Here is a 22,850-nt window from a genome sequence, read left to right on the forward strand (position 1 = left end):
TTACATACCGAGTATTTCTTGTTTTTATTATAGCTGGATGGTAAAGCAAGGATCATTTCTGCTGCTCGATTTAGGATTAGTGATGATCCGAACAAACCAATTACCTTAAATATTACATTTTCCCAAAGGAAAAAACAGAGATGAACCCCTTTAATGTCTCCGTTTCTCCCATATACATCAATGCGATTTAGAGCAAATGGAAACTTTAGCAGTTAGATATTTCCCCTGAGAAAAAGACCCACAAGTCTCACAAATGTCACCATAGAGTGTCCGAGATCTCAACAATGACACAAACTTTGATCTGCTATCAAGTCAATGGTAATGATTTCACGTGCGATTTGCATTCATTTAAAGGGATGCTCCACACATAGATGATGAATTACTAACCCCAAACCTATATATATTTTCTGTTAAACACAAAGGGGAATACTAAGATTGGGTATAGTCAAAAAAGAAATGCCAAGAACAATTTGGTTTTCTTAAATTCAAAATATCCTCTTTTGTTTTTTAACAGAACACAAATTATATATAGCACTACAATACCTTTTTTTCTACTATTGTAGTCAATGCTGCCCAGAAATCTCAGTTGCTTACATTCATCCAAATATCTTTCTTTGTGTTGAACAGATCAAAGAAATGTATACAGGTTTAGGAAACTTGAGGATGACAAAATAAATAATGACAAAATTTTAATTTGTGGGTGAACTATCCTTTAAAGGTCCATACTCTCAATGTATTTGACAATTAGTTTCTATTTTTATTTCTTCTAAGCTATTTAAATTGAAACATCTGAAACTATATTTAACTATATTTATTTTAACAGCTTCTAAAAAACTTTTTAGTTTCGCTTCTGTCTCAATCTGTATAAAAATGTTTTCTCTAATTTTACCTTTTACCTTGTAATGATCTATAGATCTATAGCAAAATTCATTATTGGTTTTGACAGCTGATTTACAGAAATTGATTTGAATGCTGAAGTACAAAAACAATAAACTGGAGTTTTGTCATCGCAGGGCTATAACATGTGCTATCATCATTTTCTTTCACATGCACTCAGTACACACTGAATTCACTTCAAATCGCACCAATTAAAAGCTGTCAGAATGTCAGATCCAGAAGCGCCCAGGTGTCCACACAAAACCACAACTGTGTCTACCTGATTAGTCTTAACCACTGACATCTGTCCACCATAAGCATTAATCTTTAAAATCTATTTTCCACTGTAGGTACGTCCTAAAAAACGCATATTAAAATATTGGCAATTTTTAATTTGTACAATGTAATTTGTTTAATTTAATCTGAGATCATCCTAGTGACATAAGGTTCAGGGAGGAGGCTTTTTTCCTGCTTTGTTCTAATAATTGCAAGTTTTTGTACAATTTGTGTCTTTACCACATTGTAAAATAGGCTTGTTTACCCTTGAGCTAAGGTAAAAAGAAGTTGAGTTTATTGCACATTTTGGACGACAACAACTAACAAGTCTCATGGCCAAGTGATGCTTCATATCTTTTTTATCATAATTTTTTGTTCAACATTTGTGTTCAATAGGGAAAATACCAGTACATGGGTTCATAACAACACAAGGAAATTTAAACAATTAAATACATCTTTTTTGTCGTGCATGGACTTTATTCTTCAGTTAAATAGTGGGCAAATACCATATGGGTACAATGTTACCACATATAATCAAACATGGCAAATACATCTTAAAAAATGTAAACAGTTCTTTATGATTTAACCCAAATCAAAGTTGCTTTGAGTGTAATAATGTTAACAGGCTAAGGTTTTGGAGAAGAAGGAGTGTATAGTAAATATCATTGTCTTATTATGAAATCAGTGCGTCTATATGAGAGATCCTCACTGATTTAGCTTAAATGGTCTGTATTTGTGTTTTCTCTCTTGCCCAGACGCTCATCCCTGTGTAGTGATAACTCTGTCCCGGATGATCCCAGTCAGTCGGATGTTTAATAATCAGAGTTTTGACATGCTCACTTCCTGCTCACACATCGGGGTCTGTGTTACACTTCCAGCAGTGGTCCCCAGTCAGCGTTGGAACATGCTGGAATGTGTGCACCCCGCCGCCCCCAGCCTTGCATGAGCTTGGCCTGAAGTTACAACGAGACCCGTCGAGGCCCCGGGCCAGCACATCTGGAAGTGTGCTCCAGTCTCGGCCATTCATGTTATGATGTGCAGTGCAGATCCCCTTTGCTCATCTTTAGTGATTATACCAGAGCATTATAAAAGTGCTAAAAAGAAAGATTTTGTAAAAATGATCTTTCTACTGGTGTTGGAGTGTTGTTATATATCTGTGGTCGTCCATATCATTTGAATACTGGCTAAACATGGCTTATCCATTCATTTCAACAATTTAATTTCAAGAATTTGGCTGTAAGGGACAACACATAGGGAAGAACAGGAATAGATTGTTCTAATATTGATTTGATTTATGTTCTCTGGCACATATTATTTCCCAGAAGAAAAGGATTTTTTAAAAAAATGGTAAATATTTAGGTCCCGTAATTACAATTGGAACAGTTTATTAAAGCAGTTTTAGAGTTTTGATCTTTCTTTGAAATAATTGAAAATCTTTTAGAAAACAATCTTTAACAGATTTGAAATTTATGTGCTAGACTTTTTTCAGCAAATATTTAATCAACGAAGAAACAACCAACAGCAAAAACAAATATGTAACATACATTTCAATTGTTATTCGGCAAAATATTAATAAATGAATACAAATAAAAATATGCTTATGAATAACAGCATTCCAAGAGAATCCAAATTATTTATAAACAGATTTGTCACTCCACTGGACTTAATAATCGTTGAGCAAATCTTACAATTCTTTTTACGTTTTTAGCTAAAAAACGTAAAAAGAGAATATTCTGGCAGCTTGGGCACCAGAAAAAGTCAATTTAAATTAAAATTATTTTGATTTAATATCTATTTCTCTAATCTGACATGTTTATACTGCATTTCAAATATATGTACAAATTCTGGAAAACTAGAACGATGGTAAACGATGTTCTGTTTTTAAATATTTCTTATTTTAATCCATTTCTTTTCATGACAGTTCAAACTATGGACATTTTCCACATTGACATTTGACTTGAATATGCTGGAATCAAATCACAACTTCAATAGATAATTTGTTTACAGACGAAATCTGCATTTGCTGTCCCAAATGATGAAGATCCGTGAAAGTTTTAAATGATTTTTCTCTTCATTACAGTAAAATGAAATGTCATGTCCACTGCTCATTTATCTAAATAACCTAAGAGTTCCACCCAGCACCAGAGATGTTGTCTGTGTACCATATCACAGCAGTGTCTCCTGTCTCCTCTGGAATGGCAGGAAGCCAGCAAGCACAGCTAAGTACTTTTGCCTGCAGTTGTTTATTTATTCTGTCACATGTAAAGCACCAAATGCAACAGTCTGTGTAGGCACGAAGCCCCACCTGTGTACTTGAGTGTGTGTGTGGCCTAGTGCGTGTGTATAAGCCAGTGCTGACGGGGTTGAGTAAACACATGAGGAGGTGAGCTGGGCGCCGCTGCCTACATTCTCACCAGAACGTGTATGTGTTTTGGATTCATAAGTGAACATACAAATGACTCATTGATGCCTTTGCAGGTCAGCCCGAGTATACAGTAGGTATTTTGTCTGATAGAGACAAATAGTTATTAAATAGTTGCCAGATAGGCATTTTGATGAGAGAAAGAGAGGAAGGAGAGGACAAAGATTGCCTGGGGACAGAGTTTATACCGACAACGCATGTTTATTTGTCTATACATCTCCATCTGTAAATACATGTTGAAATAGTGAAGACACAATGCTTGTGTGAGAGGTTTGTTTATGAGTGATGTTTTGCACAGGAAAAGCTCACCCACTATTCTTCTGAGGAGGATGAGAGATGCAAACCATAAACAGTTTACAACTCTATCACTATCTCTCACGGTTCAGGATAAATACAGGAAAATGGAGTCACAGGGCATATCCTCCGGGGAACATTTTCTTTTTCTAGGTTTCTCAGCGTCTGTAACTGTTTGAATTCGCCTGTTTAACCCCCAAGTTCTCTTGACATTTTTTTAATTAATCGATATTTTCTTTTTTAAAGGGATTGCAGAAAGTTATATTTGAAGCTTTAACACTCTATTTCACAAAGTGAACATTGAGAGATGTGAATTGTTGTTTTATTGTTGCTTGTTTGTGGATAATTTGACAGAAGCAAAAGTACAATTAAGAAAAACACAATAAAATTAATTGGGCTAAAAACTGATGCACTGTTAAATCAATTTATCCATATTTTATAAAAACAAAATTTAGTTTAAAGAAAATATAGCTGCAATTGAACTTTTGGACTCAAATGGATTTTACCATCCGCCATCCAAAACAATATTGAATTGGCTCTGTATGTTATGGAAGACAACACTTATGTTATCAAGTTAAAATATTTATAATCAGTCACAAAATTTCAACCTGACAAAGTGTAAAGCATGTGTGTTAAAGTTTGAGCTATTAAAAGGGTCCTGGACCCCAAACAGAACAATAATATAGTCTTTTATAGCCCTCACTGAAACTGAGGGACTTTAGGTTTAAAGTCGGATGTTTTTTTTCTTTTCTTACAACCACAGAAAGCTGTCGTCATTGATGTTCAGTCTGCATGATTCATGAGCTTTTTTCACACTTAACCAAACTGGAAGAGCATCTCTCCCGTGAAAAGTTAATTTGAACTTCAGATGTTTATGGAAAGAGGTGGATTTGGACTGTTATGAATGAGAACGAAGGGAATATTAGTTCTAGCATGATGTCACTCTGTGGCAGCTAAGAGGGGCTCAGTTCTGCTGTACATTTCCAAAGCATTGGAACCTTTTTGTTTTCATTTCCGTTTCCCTCCTTCATACTCTTTTACTAGGTTTTTTAATGCTGTAAATACTTCAGCACACTCAATTTCAAATTGACCAATATAGGCTTCATATATATTATATATGTATATAATATATATATAAAATGGTACATTTAAATCATATTATTACACAATTTATTTCATAAGCTCTTAGGTCCAAAACCAACAGAAAATGTGGACGCAGAAACTCCCGAAAGCCAGTCTGAATTCTATTGGGGATTATGGCGCGGTAAATACACTTACCCCTGCAGACCTGCTCTTGTATCATATTTTCTCCTCTTAGTTATTGAAAACAGACAGCTGCAGGTATTTGTAAGGTACTTTTTTCGAGCAAAATTTTAACAGTAATTTATGGATTAAAGTAACTCCCTAAAATGGCCCTCATCTGACCCTCCTCTGAAAAGTGCTGGTAATCTCATTCGCTTTCCCAAAATCCTCAGCCCAGTTCCAGGCCAAGAGCAGTTTTATAGCATCTCCTTGAATCTTGAGACACACTATTTTTTCATCCACAGCAGCCTAGCAGGGAGTTTATTATTTAAAGAGCATTCTCCTCCACATCAAGGATACTCTAACTCTCTTGTCTGTCCTATATCTGTTCCGCTTTGATATGAGAATGTAATTTTAGGGAATTGGGAGAGAAAAGGAAGCAGCATGTTACACTTTGTGAACTCCGTACTTCCTGTTTTAAACTTTGAGTGTTTGATTCATGTCTCCAGCTGGTGTGGTTGATGCTAGTGCTAAAGCTAACAGTGTAGCGCACCAGAAACACGTGACTTTCTTGACTTTGACCCTAACAAAGATGGTGTTTATTATCCAAACATTAGGCAGTGAGGTATGTTTAGATCTTCTTCCTCACAAATGTCTGTGTCGGACAGCACCACCACCACTGCAAGCGCACATGTCCAAACTTCCCTCGTGCGCCGTCCAACACTAATAAACAATAGCATGTTGCATTGGACGCTTTCTCTTCCTCTGTGGGGGTGGAGTTATGTCGGGAGGGCTGAGGTGGTTAGCACGTGGTGGGCTGATTTGTGGTTTATTGGCAGTTTAAAAAGACATTAAAAGTTGTGAGGTTTTTGTGCTGTTACAGGATTGGAGTCTACACGTGCAAAACGGCGTTCATTGTCAGACAACAGCTGTCTGTATCATTTTAAGATTTATACTTTTGATACAGACAGCTCCACCAGAAAGCTGCATGTTTAATGACTCCATGAATATTTTTTTTAAAAGGATGGGATTAAGAGTGCCACAATATTTTACTTCATGATTATCAAAATAATTCACATAACAATACAATCTGTCAGTACCCTGGTGAGCACGTGCTTGTGTTGTCTCTGTGCTGTGTTCGGTTACGTGTGTTGATGTCTAGCAGCTGCACTCATCACTCCCTCGTTACCCTCAGTGCCTACACCTGGTGTCCAGTTAATTTCACCCTTACTTAATCTTCACCACTTCTCACTCTCATTGTGCTCTCGTCAACTCTAGTTGGTCACGCACGCTACTTGTTAGCAAGCCTAGCCTAGCCTAGCTTTCCCAGTCAAGTTGAGTCCTTATTTGTTTATCTAGTTTTGTCTTGTTAAGTCGTGTCTCGTGGAATTCCTGTGTGTTGTTCTTCAGTTACCCTGTGGATTATTCACTCCTTCCAGTCATTCCCGGTTCACCTACCTGCTACGTGGACTCTCTGCCGTGGTCGCTTCTCTACCGTCCACTGGACTGTTTCTTTCTCCTCCTGGGACCGGCACCTTAGGATCTACATCCTGTGGAAGAACTTTTGCACACAGTCGGATCAAGCATCTTATGGTAGCTCGTCCCTTTACCGTCTGTAAAGCAGTCGAGCGGGGACACTCTTCACTCTAGTCGCTGGCGTTGCCGTATGCTGGATTTCCCAGTTGGCCTCGTAGCCAGCGCGGAGGACTACGATCTTTGGCTCTATTCAAATCACTGGCGCTGCCGTATGCTGGGTTTCCCAGTTGGCCTCGCAGCCAGAGACTCTGCCTTGGATTCTATAGACTACCTGTTCACCTGCCTCTAATAAACTATTTTACCTGCAATTGAATCCGTGTGTTTCTTCCCGTGACAGAACGAGAGCACCAAGAATGGATTCAGCGGAGCAAAATCCTCTGCACTCAGCAGTTTCTCAACAAGGGATATTACTGGGCCAACAAGAAACCCGCCTCAACACGGCATCGCAGGAGATCGGTATTCTCCATGCTCAGATTGCAGATCTCTCGGCTCGCTTCCAGCACGCTCATAACGAAGCCACCACGCGGGGGGAGCCGTTTCGTCTTGAACCTGAACCTCACGTCAATAACCCTCCTGTCTACAGTGGGGACACTAACTCCTGTCGGGCTTTTCTTTCCCAATGCTCCCTGGTGTTTAACCTCCAGCCTCGTCGTTTCTCCTCTGAGGCATCTAAAGTAAGTTTCGTTCTCACACTCCTCTGCGGTTCTGCCAGAGAATGGGGAATGGCTGTTTGGGACGCCAGAGCTCCATGTTGTGCTTCATTTGAGACTTTTCGCAAGGAGATGGAAGGACTGTTTGATCGCTCAGTCCGGGGAGACGAAGCGGCCGCCAAGCTCTCACGCCTGTCTCAGGGGCGGATCTCCGTCACTGAATACGCTATTCAGTTTCAGACCCTCAGTGCCGCCTGTGAGTGGAACGCAGCGGCATTGCGAGCGTGCTTCCTGGAAGGACTTAATGACACGATTGCAGATGAGTTGGCGGTCATGGACGTCCCGACGGAACTGGAGAAGGTTATCTCTCTTGCTTTAAGGGTAGAATCACGACTGGATCTACGTCGCCGACGTCGACAGACGAACAGTTCTTGGCGCCAAATGGATTCTCCGGATCTGACGGTCAGCGAGTCTCACCTCCCACCTCCTGTGGAGTCCGAACCTATGCAGCTGGGACGGCTTCGACTCACTCCTTTCCAGAGACACCAACGTCTCACCCAGGGGCTCTGTCTCTACTGTGGGAAGCCGGGCCATCTGGCCATCAAGTGCCCACTAAAAGCCAACGCCCACTAGTAGATAGGAGGCTACTGGTGGGCAAGATCTTCTGTCCTCTTCCTGATGCCTCCCGCACACAGCTGTGCTTCGTCTTGGAGTTCCAGGGGAGCTCACACTCAGGCCTGGCTTTATTGGACTCAGGGGCAGAGGGTAATTTCATTGATCGGGAGACGGCTCGACGATGGAATATTCCTTCGGTTCCTCTTTCCACTCCAGTCCCGGCACGGTCACTTGGAGGAGCCCTCCTCTTCACTATCACTCACTGCACTCCCTGCGTAAGTTTACTCATTTCGGGGAATCATCGTGAGAGCATTGTGCTGTACATCCTCGAGTCCCCTAACAATACCATTGTCCTTGGGCATCCCTGGTTGTTACAGCACGGTCCTCATGTTGATTGGGCTAACAACACTATCTCTTCTTGGAATTCTTCTTGTCATGTATCTTGTCTTGGTCCTGCTTTGTCTTCTGTCTCTATGTTTTGTGCTCCTCAGAGGGAATCCATTGACCTGGCCTCTGTTCCGGTGGAGTACCATGATCTCGGCGCGGTTTTCAGCAAGGACCGGGCGGCCTCGCTTCCTCCTCATCGCCCCTACGACTGCGTCATCGACCTTCTTCCCGGCACTTCTCCCCCCAGGGGTCGTTTATTCTCCCTGTCCGGTCCTGAGAGAGAGGCCATGGACCTATATATCCGCGATGCTCTTCAGGCGGGACTCATCCGTCGCTCCTCCTCTCCTGCTGGTGCGGGCTTCTTCTTTGTTCAAAAGAAGGATGGCTCCCTTCGTCCCTGTATCGATTACCGAGGTTTGAATGACATTACCGTGAAAAACAGGTACCCCCTACCCCTTATGTCTTCTGCCTTCGAACTATTGCAGGGAGCTAAGGTCTTCACCAAATTAGACCTCCGTAACGCCTATCACCTTGTCCGTATTCGAGAGGGAGATGAGTGGAAGACGGCATTTAATACACCTACGGGACACTATGAGTATTTGGTGCTTCCTTTCGGTCTCACCAATGCTCCAGCCGTCTTTCAGGGCCTAGTCAATAGCATTTTGGGTGACATGATTAATCAATTTGTTTTTGTGTATCTGGATGATATATTGATTTTCTCCCCCTCCCCCCAGGTACACACCCAACATGTTAGACGGGTTCTCCAACGCCTGCTCGAGAATCGACTCTTTGTTAAAGCGGAGAAGTGCGAGTTCCATGCCGAGTCCGTTACATTTCTTGGCCACATAATATCCACTACGGGTATCAAGGCTGATCCAGCTAAGACTGAGGCTGTCGCCAAGTGGCCAACTCCTGACTCTCGTAAGGAACTGCAGCGTTTTCTAGGATTCGCCAACTTCTACCGGCGTTTCATCAGAAATTTTGGTCAGATTGCTGCATCCCTTACGGCGCTGACCTCTACTAAGACTCCGTTCAGGTGGAATCAGCAGGCTCAGGTAGCCTTTGATAAATTAAAGTCCCGCTTTATCTCTGCTCCTGTCTTGTCTATTCCAGATCCTGCCTGTCAGTTCATTGTCGAGGTCGACGCCTCTGATGTCGGGGTAGGCGCAGTCCTGTCACAGCGTTCCGCCCAGGATGGGAAGGTTCATCCTTGCGCTTTCCTCTCCCATCGACTCAGCCCGGCAGAGTGTAACTACGACATCGGCAACAGGGAGCTGCTGGCGGTCAAGTTAGCACTGGAGGAGTGGCGCCACTGGTTGGAGGGAGCAGCGCAGCCCTTCCTGGTCTGGACGGACCACAAGAACCTGGAGTACATCCGTTCGGCCAGGAGATTAAGCGCTCGTCAGGCCCGCTGGGCACTTTCTTTTGGTCGTTTCGACTTCACCCTCTCGTTCCGGCCTGGGTCCAAGAACGTCAAACCCGATGCTCTTTCCCGCTTGTTCGCTGTCCCGAGGGACAGTCTGTCGACCGACACCATCCTTCCTACGGGAGTGTTGGTGGGGGCTGTCTCTTGGGGGATCGAGCAGCGGGTGGGAGAGGCCGCCCGAGGGGTGCAAGTTCCTACCAAGTGTCCGGCGGGTAAACTGTTCGTGCCGGCTGCGCTGCGTTCTGAGGTCCTTCAGTGGGGACACTCTTCCAGACTGGTTTGCCATCCAGGAACTCGGGGAACGTTGGCTTCGATTCGTCAGCGCTTCTGGTGGCCATCATGGTCCAAGGATGTCAGACAGTTCGTGTTGGCCTGCCCGACGTGTGCTCAATCTAAGACCAGTAATCGTCCTGTCAGTGGTCTGCTCCACCCCCTCCTTATCCCCTCCCGCCCCTGGTCTCATATTGCCCTGGATTTTGTTACTGGGCTCCCCTCCTCTGGCGGTAACACTGTGGTTCTCACAGTGGTGGACCGTTTCTCCAAAGCGGTCCATTTTGTTCCTCTACCCAAACTCCCCTCCTCACGGGAGACTGCACAACTGCTCATTGACCACGTCTTCCGGCTCCATGGGTTACCAGTCGACTTGGTCTCTGATAGGGGGCCGCAGTTTACCTCCCGCTTTTGGAAGGAATTTTGCAAGCAGATCGGGGCCTCAGCGAGTCTGTCTTCCGGATTCCACCCCCAGACCAACGGACAGTGTGAGCGGGCCAACCAGGATCTCGGAAGAATGCTCCGCTGTCTGACATCCTCCAATCCGAGTTCCTGGAGCCAACAGCTCTCGTGGGTAGAATATGCCCACAATTCCCTTCCGTCGGCTGCTTCAGGTTTGTCTCCCTTCGAATGCTCTATTGGTTATAACCCTCCTCTTTTCCCATCACAGGAACCCGACGCTGCGGTACCGTCGGCTCTGGCTTTCGTTCAGCGCTGCCGGCGCACCTGGGGCAAGGCCAGAAAGGCTCTGGTCCGAACCTCTAGACGTACCAAGGCAGCAGCCGATCGTCACCGGTCTTCACCTCCCACTTATGTGTGTGGTCAACGGGTTTGGCTCTCTACTAAGGACCTGCCTCTCCGGGCGCCTTCTCGTAAGCTGGCACCCAGGTTCTTGGGGCCTTTCCGAATCACCAAGGTGGTTAATCCGGTGGCAGTCAGGCTCAGACTTCCCCCCTCTCTCGGTCGGGTTCACCCGGTGTTTCATGTCTCCCGGATTAAGTCTGTGATTTCCTCTCCCCTCAATCCCGCTTGCAGCCGACCACCCCCCCCTCCGCCCCGTCTTGTCGATGGGGTGCCATCCTACTCGGTTCGGAAACTTCTTGACGTACGGCGGCGGGGCAGAGGGTTTCAATACCTCGTGGACTGGGAGGGCTATGGCGCAGAGGAGAGAAGCTGGGTGCCGTCTCGGGACATTCTGGATCGGTCGTTGATTGTGGAGCTTCATCGGAGACGAGGTGAGCCCCCTCCCAGGCCGCCTGGGGGCGGTCGTGGGGGGGGGGGGGTAATGTCAGTACCCTGGTGAGCACGTGCTTGTGTTGTCTCTGTGCTGTGTTCGGTTACGTGTGTTGATGTCTAGCAGCTGCACTCATCACTCCCTCGTTACCCTCAGTGCCTACACCTGGTGTCCAGTTAATTTCACCCTTACTTAATCTTCACCACTTCTCACTCTCATTGTGCTCTCGTCAACTCTAGTTGGTCACGCACGCTACTTGTTAGCAAGCCTAGCCTAGCCTAGCTTTCCCAGTCAAGTTGAGTCCTTATTTGTTTATCTAGTTTTGTCTTATTAAGTCGTGTCTCGTGGAATTCCTGTGTGTTGTTCTTCAGTTACCCTGTGGATTATTCACTCCTTCCAGTCATTCCCGGTTCACCTACCTGCTACGTGGACTCTCTGCCGTGGTCGCTTCTCTACCGTCCACTGGACTGTTTCTTTCTCCTCCTGGGACCGGCACCTTAGGATCTACATCCTGTGGAAGAACTTTTGCACACAGTCGGATCAAGCATCTTATGGTAGCTCGTCCCTTTACCGTCTGTAAAGCAGTCGAGCGGGGACACTCTTCACTCTAGTCGCTGGCGTTGCCGTATGCTGGATTTCCCAGTTGGCCTCGTAGCCAGCGCGGAGGACTACGATCTTTGGCTCTATTCAAATCACTGGCGCTGCCGTATGCTGGGTTTCCCAGTTGGCCTCGCAGCCAGAGACTCTGCCTTGGATTCTATAGACTACCTGTTCACCTGCCTCTAATAAACTATTTTACCTGCAATTGAATCCGTGTGTTTCTTCCCGTGACACAATCATGATTTCATGATATTTTCATTTTTTTGCCAAGGAATCTCACTAGAAATACAAGTGTAAGGAGGACAAAGCGAGTATTGTCTTAAGGTTAAATGTGAAATACCACCACCTTTAATGGAGTGTCAACCAGGTCCTGAGATATATCCATATGTGTATTATTTATACAATATCAATAACCACAGTTATTATTATTATGGTAATTGTCAAATTGTGACACTCCTAGTTAGGACCATATTCTAGTTTACTTCCCAAATCTTACAAAATAAACTTTTGGTAGATAAATGCATTTAAAATGTACAGGTTTAGAGTAATAAAATAAAAATATCCCTATAAATATCTTTGCTCTGTTAAACACAAAGAAAGATACAGTATTTTGAAGAATTTAGGAAAAAAAACAGTTCTATGTCACCTTTGACAATTACCTTCTTACAATGGTAGTCAATGGTGCCACAGAGATCTCTGTTGCTTACATGTTTCTAAATATCTTTCTTTGTTTTTAACAGAGCAAAGACATTTATACAGGTTTGAGTTATTCATGACAGAATTTTAATTTTCAAGAGTCATATATTTTATCTTCTTTCAGTATAACATCCGCTTTCATTTTCCAAGAAATGCTATCTGCATAAATCCTTGGTCATCATGCAGCACATTAGCTTATTGTGTTTCCATAAAAGAGTCATAACCCTGAGTATTTGGCAGATGTGAGACTCGTTCAATAGAGAGCATCCTGTAATCATAATGCATTCAACAATTCAAATTCACTTTCATGGCTGAAAGGTGAAGGCTTTTTTTCCCATTTTCCTATATGAAATGATTAGGCTGAACCATGCTACTGTTCTGAGTTCAGTTCCATATGGTGACATACAGTATCACACAGCTACGTTTTTTCAAGGTCAGGTTTCACGAGTACTAGTGTTAGCATACACGGTCAACCAATATTTTTTCATTTACTTGAATTTATCTGACATCTGCAAAGAGAAGCGATAGGACCTTTCAGTATGAAGTCAATGGCACACATTTATCACTATCTGAGGTAATGTAACCCAGATGCAAGGCCCTTATTTTTCCTAAGCATGCATTACATGGCAATGCCGTACTACTTAACTACAATACAGCTTATGCATGAATGTCTTTAAATTGACCTTATTCGGTTACTGCATTATTACAAATGGTAATAAAGGACATTACGCTCTGTAGGCTTTATCTGTTTGGTCCTTACCCAAGTTGGGGCTTGTATTAGTGCTGGTGATGAAAGTCTGAAGGCAGGGAAACAATATGGACAAGATTGCCAATTCTGTTTAAACTTGTCATGTCAATTTTTGGATCAGCCATTATTCAGTCATTTTTGGAACAGATTCCCAAAAATGAAAATCCTTTCATCATTTACTCACCATCATGTCAGTTCAACTTCTTTGTATGACCAGACTTTCTTTGTATGGACAAATAGCCACTAAAACACATCTTCCATTGTGAATAAGTGGAATAAAAATGAGCAAATCCAACATCCTATCCATAGTTTTCAGTCACGTGGTCTACTACTGGGGTTGGAAATCGGCAGCTTACATTGGGCTTTCCATAGAGACACAACTAGTTTTCTTATGTTACGATTATTTAAATCACCATTTAACAGAAGATAATGTAAGATATGAACATACACTACATTTTTTGGGCACTTGCGACCCATATACAGAACCTGCTGCTTTATTTTAATCTCTAAAAACCAGCAGATTCCTGTCAGAGCTCCACTACGGTGATTACTGTATTACTTTCATCATATTAAAGGGACATTTCACAGGCAAAACAAAATTTCCCCTTGTTTTACTCACCCTCAAGGCATCCTGACTAAATATGACTTTCTTCTTGAAGAATAATACAGTTGAAGTTATAATATCATGTATTATTTTACTTCCAAGCGGTAGAATGGGAGTTAATGGGCGTTGACTTTTTGAATCTCCAAAAAGTGCATCCATCGATAAAGGAACTGCTCGATGCGCATCTGTGGTCTTAACAAAGTTCTTCTGAAGCGAATCAATGCATTTTTTAAAGACAAATGTCCATATTGAAAGCACAATTAACCTTGATGTCTAGCTTCCATTATCGCTCTGCTGCACATGAACCTGAGGCTTGAAATGGGGGAAATTTTGTTTTGCCTGTGAAATATCCCTTTAATGAAAAACAATAAAGTTCAGTCGTATCACAAGTTTAATACTCGTAATACTACATTATGGTCAAATAAAGGTGCAAAAGGATTTGCAAATCATGTTGGACTTTCCATGTATTTACTGTACGTCTAACACAGCATTACACAAAATTCACAAATTCCTCCTTTTCCGGGTTTGTTTATTAGACGGGCTTCTGTGGAAGCATTGCTCAGGCTTGTCTCCTCAATGTTCAGTGCATATTATTGGACAACAACTATTCGTTATTTAAGCTATACAATAGGAAGCCTTCTCTTGCCATCCAAGGGGGGCGTTCTCCTAAGTGCGTGACGTCACATTCAAATGAAGGTAAATCGAAATGGGCAATAAAGTATATGCATTACATATACATGTACAGTATATCTTAGCTCTGCTATGCCTTTCATTTGAATCAGACATTTTCCAGAACAAAGGATAATTAAGTCTAATTGGTGAATTCTTTTTGTATGACAAGTGGCAGCTGTGTGCGCAGTGTAAACATACTAAATGAGTAAATGTGTCTTTACGCCACATTTGAAACCAATTAGGACAAAAAAAGCATCATTACTACCTAATATCCTTTAATGGTATAGCAACCAACTGTTATAGTTAGAATGAAAGGAATAAGTGAATGTGTCACTATTTTAGGGACACGTTTTGGTTAGTGTATAGGGTTGAACCCTTTTGCCTTAATTCACAAAGTGCTGAAAACATTCCTCAGAGATTCAGATTAGTCAGATTTATAATGTGAATCTCCTGTTCCACCACATCCCAAAGGTACATTATTAGATTGAAATCTGATGACTGTGGAGGATATTTCTGTCTTTGACCAATCTATGTAAACCCCAGTGATTCTAGTGCGTGATCTCAGTAGATCAGCACTTTCTGAAAAATTCAAACCAGTCTGTCTGGCACCAACAACCATACCAATTTCATGGTCACTTAAATCACCTTTCTCCTTCTGCCTGATGCATGTTTTCATCATCCACATTACATTTAGTCATATACATCTCAAGACATTATGTTGCTCATTAGCTTTTGTTAACTCACAATGTGTACCTTATGGAGTGGCCATTGAGTGTAGGTTACACTAACATTGTTAAAACATCATTGTATTTTTAAAGTAATAATAAGGAGAGTATCATTGAACTTTTACTGTTTGGGTGGAATCCCTGGACCATCAACTGTTGTATGTCTGTACTGTGAATCAGGTGAGTGAGTGAAACATGAGCTGGACAGATACATCAGCAGCTTCAGTGCTGGTCCAGCGAGAAGCGATCATTAAAACAGTTAATGATAGAGTGAAATGCTGAGAGCTTGATGAGCTCTGATAAGCAAAGAGTGGAAAGTTTCTTCTCACATGAAAAATCAAAGCAGATGCTTTTACCTGAGTTCATCAATTCTCTCCTGAGGGCTGGCAGTATTAAACTGATTTTTCTTTAAGTTAAAACCCAAGTCTGCAATCAAAAGTCAGAGATTTCAATATGATGTCTACCATTGTCATTCTACTTCAATTTATCTTACCAATGCTCATATTATAGCTGTGGGCATCACCTGGGCTTTTTTGTCACCACCTGAATACCACATTTTATTCGTAGTTAAATAAAATGCATAAATTCACTGGTTTGTTGTATTGGACCAGGAAAGTGAGAATTGTGTGAATGTTTCAGGGACTGGAGTTAGACCGGACTTGGTGTAAACTGCTCTCCAAAGATGTAGTGTTAACATGGCCTTGTGTATTTGATTATCTTTTAAATTCGTTTTGTATATTGCATTAGTCTTGAAACAATTTTCTGAGATTTTGTCTGAACAAAACATACTCTCATTACAGCATACAATAGTTTGCACAGCACTTTGTTTGCATCACAGTTGATGTTCTTATTTAAACAGTTATGGTTTTCAGTCCACATAACATCAAGAAACTTTAACAGGTTTCACGTCCAAGCAAAACTCATGTTTTGGCTTACATGACAGGGAGCTCGAAACTGCGTTTTTTCTAAAATTGACTCCATGGTAAGGGGACTGTTTTTCAGTGAACTAAAACCGTATAAATAGAAAATAAAATAATGAAAATATTTTTCCCAATTACTTTTGTTGATATCAATATTGTTACCTTTATGCTGTTTTTAGCATTTTCTTTTTCGTGTTTTGTGGAAGTCATAAGATTTCAAATGTGAGTGAACAATAAAATGATTTTCATTTTGGGTAAATATATCAGAGGTAAAATGTGTTCATTTATATATATATACTGTATATTGTGTACAATATATTCACAATATCCAAAATTAAGCCATAACGAAACAGGAGACATTTATCTCATCACACTGTCTGTTCTGGCAAGAAAACGTTTCCAACATGTAAACAACATGAAAACTTACTTCTCCGCCAGATTTGACGGAAAGATGACAAATTTCAGAAATTCATAAACTGCCATTCTGCTTTTAGATTTAATCATCAGGTACAGTAGATAAATGAAATGAAAAAGCCCAGTGTGATAATTTGTCTGTCCCAAGCTACCCATAATGCCTCCGTTCTACGGATGTGTGTGGTAATGCTCACAGCTAGTACTTCTCAGAATGATGGCGGCATTAACACAAAAGCCCAGGGCATCTCACCCTCTCACCCGCATACTCTCATTCAAGGCCCCATTAGCGTTTATTCACTGAGCCAACACAACAGGAGCTGTGACCTATTTACCGTGGAAGAGATGTTAGAAGCTTTACTCTGGGCATCATAAGAAGGCTGTCCATTAGCTCAGTGGAACAAAAACAAGAAGGATTGGACAATATGTGTGAGATTGGGCATTCTGTCACATAACAGCATCTGAAGTGGATTATCCCTGGAGTGAATTCACCGAGGTGCCCGGACGCCAATAAGCTGACAGATTTCACAACAAGGGTCATTTCTAAACACTTCAATATACACGGCGGCAGTTGTCAGTTCTGTTACAGAGTAAAAACTGACTGCATTGTGTTATCACCGTTTGGCTTTCACTGATCCAACAAACTCCAACAAACACATAGGTGTTTGATTTGTAAGGGATAATCTACATGCAGGCGGTTGTTATCGCAGAAAAAAGCCACGACAGTGTGTGAGTCTTGTATCACACTGAAGGGGCTTGTTTCGCGATAACAACCGGCTGCTTGTACATTATCCAGCTTATTGAATGTCTACTTAGAAAAAAACTGGACATGTTTTATATTCTATTAGCTAATTTTTCCTGAATCCAAAGTTTCCGCGAGGAAATATGTTTACTTTCGATTTTTAAGGTAAGAAACTACCTTCATCAGAAACAGGCAATTTTTGTTTTAATTATTTGTAAATATAATATAATATATGTTATTTAAAGACATCACATATATTTAATTTGTCCTAAAAACCTGACAAAATTATTTGCTTCCGGGTTTCCGTGTGTTATTTGCTTTGAGCGGTTGTTATCTGGGAATAAGGAACTTGGAAATATCGTGACTGGCCAATTAGAATCAAGCATTCAAGCATTCCAACAAGCTGTTTTATATTTATGCTAATACTATATGATACAATTTGATTCAGCTGTTGATCACATACTGTGACTGTGGTGTGAATGTAGCCTGTGTCTCACCATACACAACTCTCAGTTGATCTCCTAAAAGATGTCAGAATCGTTTTTATCTTGTTATCATGTTAGGTAGATAACCCAATCAAAACTGCCGCATGACGACGTACTGTAGAGTTGGTTCCTCTGCTGATACGAATTGTGTATATGGCAACAAATTTGATTAAATGTATTAGATAACATCTTTTCTAGTGGGTCATACCTCCTGGATTTCCAGCAAGGGTTCACAGTAGGCTGTAGGCTACTATAATAAAGGTCAGAATTTTAGCTCTGATTCATTGTGAAAGAGTGAAATGATGAAATCTTTGTGTACAAGCAAAAACAAAACAATGATTGTGGACTGTGTCGTGCAGGCTGAAAAGCGAGTGTATAGGTGGGAATAGAAAGGGTTTGATTGTGCATGGGTATGTGATTTTCTCATGTTCAGGCAATGAGCTAAATAGTTTTAATATGTTATATTATATTTTAACACAACACAATTCTGTTATCTATTACTCACCCTCTAGTTGTTCCAAATCTGTCTTTTTTGGGGTTCGGTTGAACACAAAGAAAGATGTTTGGAAGAACGTTATCAACCGACAATTCTCAAGCACCATTGACTACCATAGTAGGAAAGATGATTGTGTATTTTTTTAGTTCTATTGAACACAACATATATTTTGAGGAATTTAGGAAAGCAAACAGTTCTGGAACACCTTTAACTACGATTAAAATTGTTCCTATTATGGTAGTCACTGGTGCCTCAGAACTGTCAGTTGCTAACATTCTTCCAAATATCTTTCTTTGTGTTCAACCGAACAAAAAAAAAACTTGAGTGTAATTCATGACAGAATTTTCATTTTTGCAAGAACTTTCCTTTTAAAATATGAGGAATCAAATTATGAGGTGTAGGGTTAGAAAATTGAACACTCCAAGCACAATTTTTAAAGCGGCCCTGCAACGGTGTTTCATGCATTCTGACTTCTTTACAATGTTAATCGTGTCATCTTCTCATGCTTAACATTGTTAACTTGTCAAAAAAAGAGTTGGGCGTATTATGTAGTATTTCTGTGCTCAATACACTCCCCCAGCGATCGTACAGGTTTCGGAAAGTTTTTTTCAAACACATAAAACTGTTTCGTAACAAATTTCCTTGATCCCTCATTGGACAATTTTAGTGGAAAAGCACACGGCAGAAAGGAGAGCAGAAGAATCTGCATGCGCAGACATCACTTTCTCTTGTGCGCAGGAGAGAGTGAGAGAGCATACGTTTGTGAAGTTCAGGTGTTTGTTTGTTCACTGCATTTGGAGATGAATGTTATATAAACTGTGGATATAACACTGGATTTGGAGATCGTTTGAAACTGATATATGGAGCCGTCCCAGCGCTAAAAGATGCCAGACATGAACCGCATAATGTGAGTGAAACTGATGTCTGTGTTTTGTCGGCAATGGGTGCGCACGTGCTTTAGTTTAGCCTATAACCCTCCCCCCGCACGTGCCGTATGGTTAAAATTGGAAGAAACTATGTGTGTTATGCGCACTTTAACGAAATTAAAAAAATATTTTTAGCAATATGTTTAAATAAAGGACGAAGACATTCACTCATTCATTCATTCATTATGACATAAAGTAAAGTAATGAAAATTATCATTATTCAATTTAACAGAATCAACAAAAAACCTTGTAGTAGGATACTGAAAACTGTAAAATGGATAAAAACGGGTTTTTCATGTTTTTAATCTAACCATGTTTTTTTTATTAGAATTTATAATCCCCATTTTACAAAAATAAGAGAAGTGTATGAGATGTCCTCTTTAATTTAGTGAAACAAAGCTCTCTTTGTGTGTGTATTCTCTCGTGCCTTCTGTCACTTATCAGAATGACTGTGATTACTCATCATCTAGAGGCTTGAGCAATGAGGCGCCTTCTCTTATCTGAACAGATCACACTGTCTTACCTCACTGTCTCTGCGGTGACTTGGACTGCTGTTTCTGAGCCATTGTCTGTGCTATTTTCCTTTGTATTCCTCTTTCGTTTTCTGCTTTATCTTCTTATTTATTTATTTCTCTCCTCCCTTTGTAAGTTCTTTCTTTCTTACAATGTTTTTCCTCAAACTTCCTGTTTGAGGCCCACAGAGGGTTACACGCTTGTGTTTCAAACAGTGCATGACACAGTTTTTCTCAATTCAAAGCACATTGTCTGGGTGTGATTCTAGTTTGGTTTTATTCTGTAAGGGTGATGCATTATCTCAAGAAAAAAGAAAAAAAACACAGCATATGTTCACTATAGTTACGTCTTTCTGATGGGTCAGAAGAAAATAGAGTAATCATAATGCTTCCGTCCGTGTGTGTATGCATGTTTGTCTGTGTGTTTCTATAATACATAATCTTGTTTTAATGAAGTCGGAGTGTCTCGGTTTCACTTGATCAATGAAGCTCTCAGACAGACTTTTCCACAGAGGCTCACTGTGCTCGAGGAAAAGCTAAAGATTTTATAATGAGAATAGAATTTAATAATAACAATCTAATCAATGATCTGATTATATTAATGTAGTAACAAACATACTTTCTGTTTTGTTGCATTTATGAAGATTGATCCAAAATAAACATTCACTAAGTGCTAAGGAAACAACATTTTACATTATCTATTGACAGATCTATCTACTGCATCTATTGAACAATGGCCCATAATCAAACTGTTTCACAATTACATGCAAAGTTGACCACAAATATTTAAGGGTCCAGTATGTGAAATGTAGCTGCAACCAACGGCTCAATCCACCCCACCATTTCATACAGTGGCTGACACAGGATTTAACGCTTCTTTGTTGAAGGAGATAGCGTATTTACGAAGAGAAGAATTTACTGTTGAGAAGTTTGTCCGTTTATGGGTACTCGCTGCTGTAGAAACAAAACGACGAATTCCACGCAAGCCGAAACAAAACGCTTCATCATGTCAGGTCTTTATACACCTCTGAAGACATAATAATGTTTATTACATTGCCTTCCTGTCAATAGATCCTTCAAAAAAATACACAGAGCACCTTTAAAGAAAAAACTAAAACTAAACACCCCTTTCCTTCACAACAACTATAAACACATTTTGGGTTATAAAAGAAAATAGTTTGATGGATTTGAATAATACATTTATGGTCAATACATATTATGAATTGACTATTGGAAGGTGTTGACAAAATGCTAAATCTCAAATATAATTACCCTGCAGCTTCTCAGATATTGATCAAGCGGTGAGTGGAAGACTGTATTGATAAGCAAAGAAGGTGGTTGTTTCCAGGTACAAAGACCCTTGTTTCCGAAAAGTAGAAAGGTGTCCCTCCAGCTGCCTTTCAGTGTTTTTGTGTCAGGTAACAGTGCCTGGAGGCTTCCTCTACCTCTAGGGGGTTGATGGAGCTTTGCTAGGACCCTTTGGTAATAGATACGACTGACCCCAAGCCTGTTATTAGCCAGTCTTGCTTCATTAAAGTGGCTTATTGTCTGATACATTGCTCATATTCAGACCTGCAGAGGCTCTTTCACAGAGAAGCTTTTATTTATCAGCACTGATTGGAGACTTATCTCTTGACCTTTGTACCTGAGAGAAACCCTGCCTCCCACTTTCTCAATCTCTTCCTTTGGCTCTTTCCTCTCCAATTTGATTTCTGATTCTTGCTTTTGTTAGCTTCCTCTTTCTCTTTCCCTGGTCACATTAAACCCTTTCTTCTCATGGTCTAGGATCTCAAAATGCGGTACAGGTGCTACCTGTTAGCTTTTGATTCTGAAATGCCTCAGTGCATCTCAGGAGATGCCTTATAGCCTCTGAGAGGAAGAGCATGAAATGTTTCCTGAGGGTCTTGGGTCTTCGGATGGCTGTCAGAGCATTCTGCATGTTCCGGGCAGTCGGATTTATAATCCAAGCTCAGCTCTTTCTGCTTTTAGAGGGCTTCTGGGACCAGGACGGCAAATTGCTTCAACACATGGAATGATTCATGGATTCAGTGCACGCATGAAATCGTCTCAAAATGGCGGCAGATGATGAAACAGAATGTGAAAGGACTTTAGAGAATAGACATATTGACGTGTGTTAAATAGTAGGTCTAATGTTATTGACAGGTTGGAGAGGGAATGCTTTGGTCACTTTTAAGTGAGTATTATGGGTAGTGAAAACTTTGATGGGTGTTGATTTGATGGGGTATGTTCATGTAAATAGAAATTAGTGATGCTTGCTAATGCAATCGGCTTTAGTATTGCTAATATGTAGGGCAACACCGTGACCACATCAGTGGCTATGCGACAACACATTAAAAAGAGGTCTTTTATCTCACACATATAAACACGGTGTTGGAGGCTATGGCTTTTTGGAAGACCTTTTACTACTTGTCAAGTGATCAGAGTTATTATTTTATTTATTTTTTAATTATTATTATCCATACTTAGCTTTCAAAGAGGTTCACATGTTGACATGTTGATATACTGTGAACTAGCTCACTTTAAGACGGCTAGATATCGCAAAGAAGGATCATTATTAAATCACATACCATTAGTATTGTGTATCCAAGCATACAACTGTATGTAAACCCATCCACACTTTCTCTACCTCCAAGCCAGTATCACGTTTGCATGGTTTTGGGGTGACAGGTCGTTTCCTGTGATCGTTTATTTGTGCAGGGTCAGCATTAAGGGAAGATGATATCTAATCACCTGTTCCTCTGACACAGAGCAGGTCTTTGTGTATTCATTCTGAGTAATTCAGTCATACACATAAAGAGCCACAGGCAGTTGACAATACGGAGGAGGTTGGTCTGCTTTTGTTTAGGCCAGAAAATGCACAAGCGGGAAGTTGACATGATACGGAGGGCAGTGACAGCCCTGCCCTGCAGTATTACATAGAAGTTTTCTTATTTGACCTTCATGACCTTATGTGAATTAGGAGATGATGGAGAATTTGTTATTTTGAAAATGAATTTTGAAAATTTTATATTTATATGAACTTTGAACAATCGAAAGAAAATTGTGACCCGGTTGTAAAAATATT

The 22,850-nt window shown here is 40.9% G+C and overlaps 1 protein-coding gene and 1 long non-coding RNA gene across 2 annotated transcripts in view; both read left to right on the forward strand.

Moving 5' to 3' along the window:
* Positions 1–2,513, forward strand: part of LOC130419782 (uncharacterized) — a 32,521-nt gene extending 30,008 nt beyond the window's left edge. The window contains exon 3 of the long non-coding RNA XR_008906543.1: positions 1,908–2,513. This is a non-coding gene — a long non-coding RNA (uncharacterized LOC130419782). The remainder of the gene's footprint in view (positions 1–1,907) is intronic.
* A 4,486-nt stretch (positions 2,514–6,999) lies between these two features.
* Positions 7,000–12,033, forward strand: LOC130419568 (uncharacterized). The gene is made up of 3 exons (XM_056746406.1): positions 7,000–7,626; positions 7,677–8,186; positions 11,600–12,033. The coding sequence occupies exons 1-3, from the start codon at positions 7,000–7,002 to the stop codon at positions 11,837–11,839; spliced, it is 1,377 nt and encodes a 458-aa protein (XP_056602384.1). The 3' UTR covers positions 11,840–12,033.
* Positions 12,034–22,850: the final 10,817 nt, after the last annotated feature.

The sequence above is a fragment of the Triplophysa dalaica genome, chromosome 4 (assembly GCF_015846415.1).
Source record: "Triplophysa dalaica isolate WHDGS20190420 chromosome 4, ASM1584641v1, whole genome shotgun sequence".
NCBI lineage: Eukaryota > Metazoa > Chordata > Actinopteri > Cypriniformes > Nemacheilidae > Triplophysa > Triplophysa dalaica.

Coding starts and splice junctions, on each gene's coding strand:
- LOC130419568 (XM_056746406.1), top strand. CDS start 7,000: ATGGATTCAGCGGAGCAAAATCCTCTGCACTCAGCAGTTTCTCAACAA. Junction 7,627..7,676: donor CGATTGCAGATGAGTTGGCG/GTCATGGACGTC, acceptor TCTTGCTTTAAG/GGTAGAATCACGACTGGATC. Junction 8,187..11,599: donor TCACTCACTGCACTCCCTGC/GTAAGTTTACTC, acceptor GTTGTTCTTCAG/TTACCCTGTGGATTATTCAC.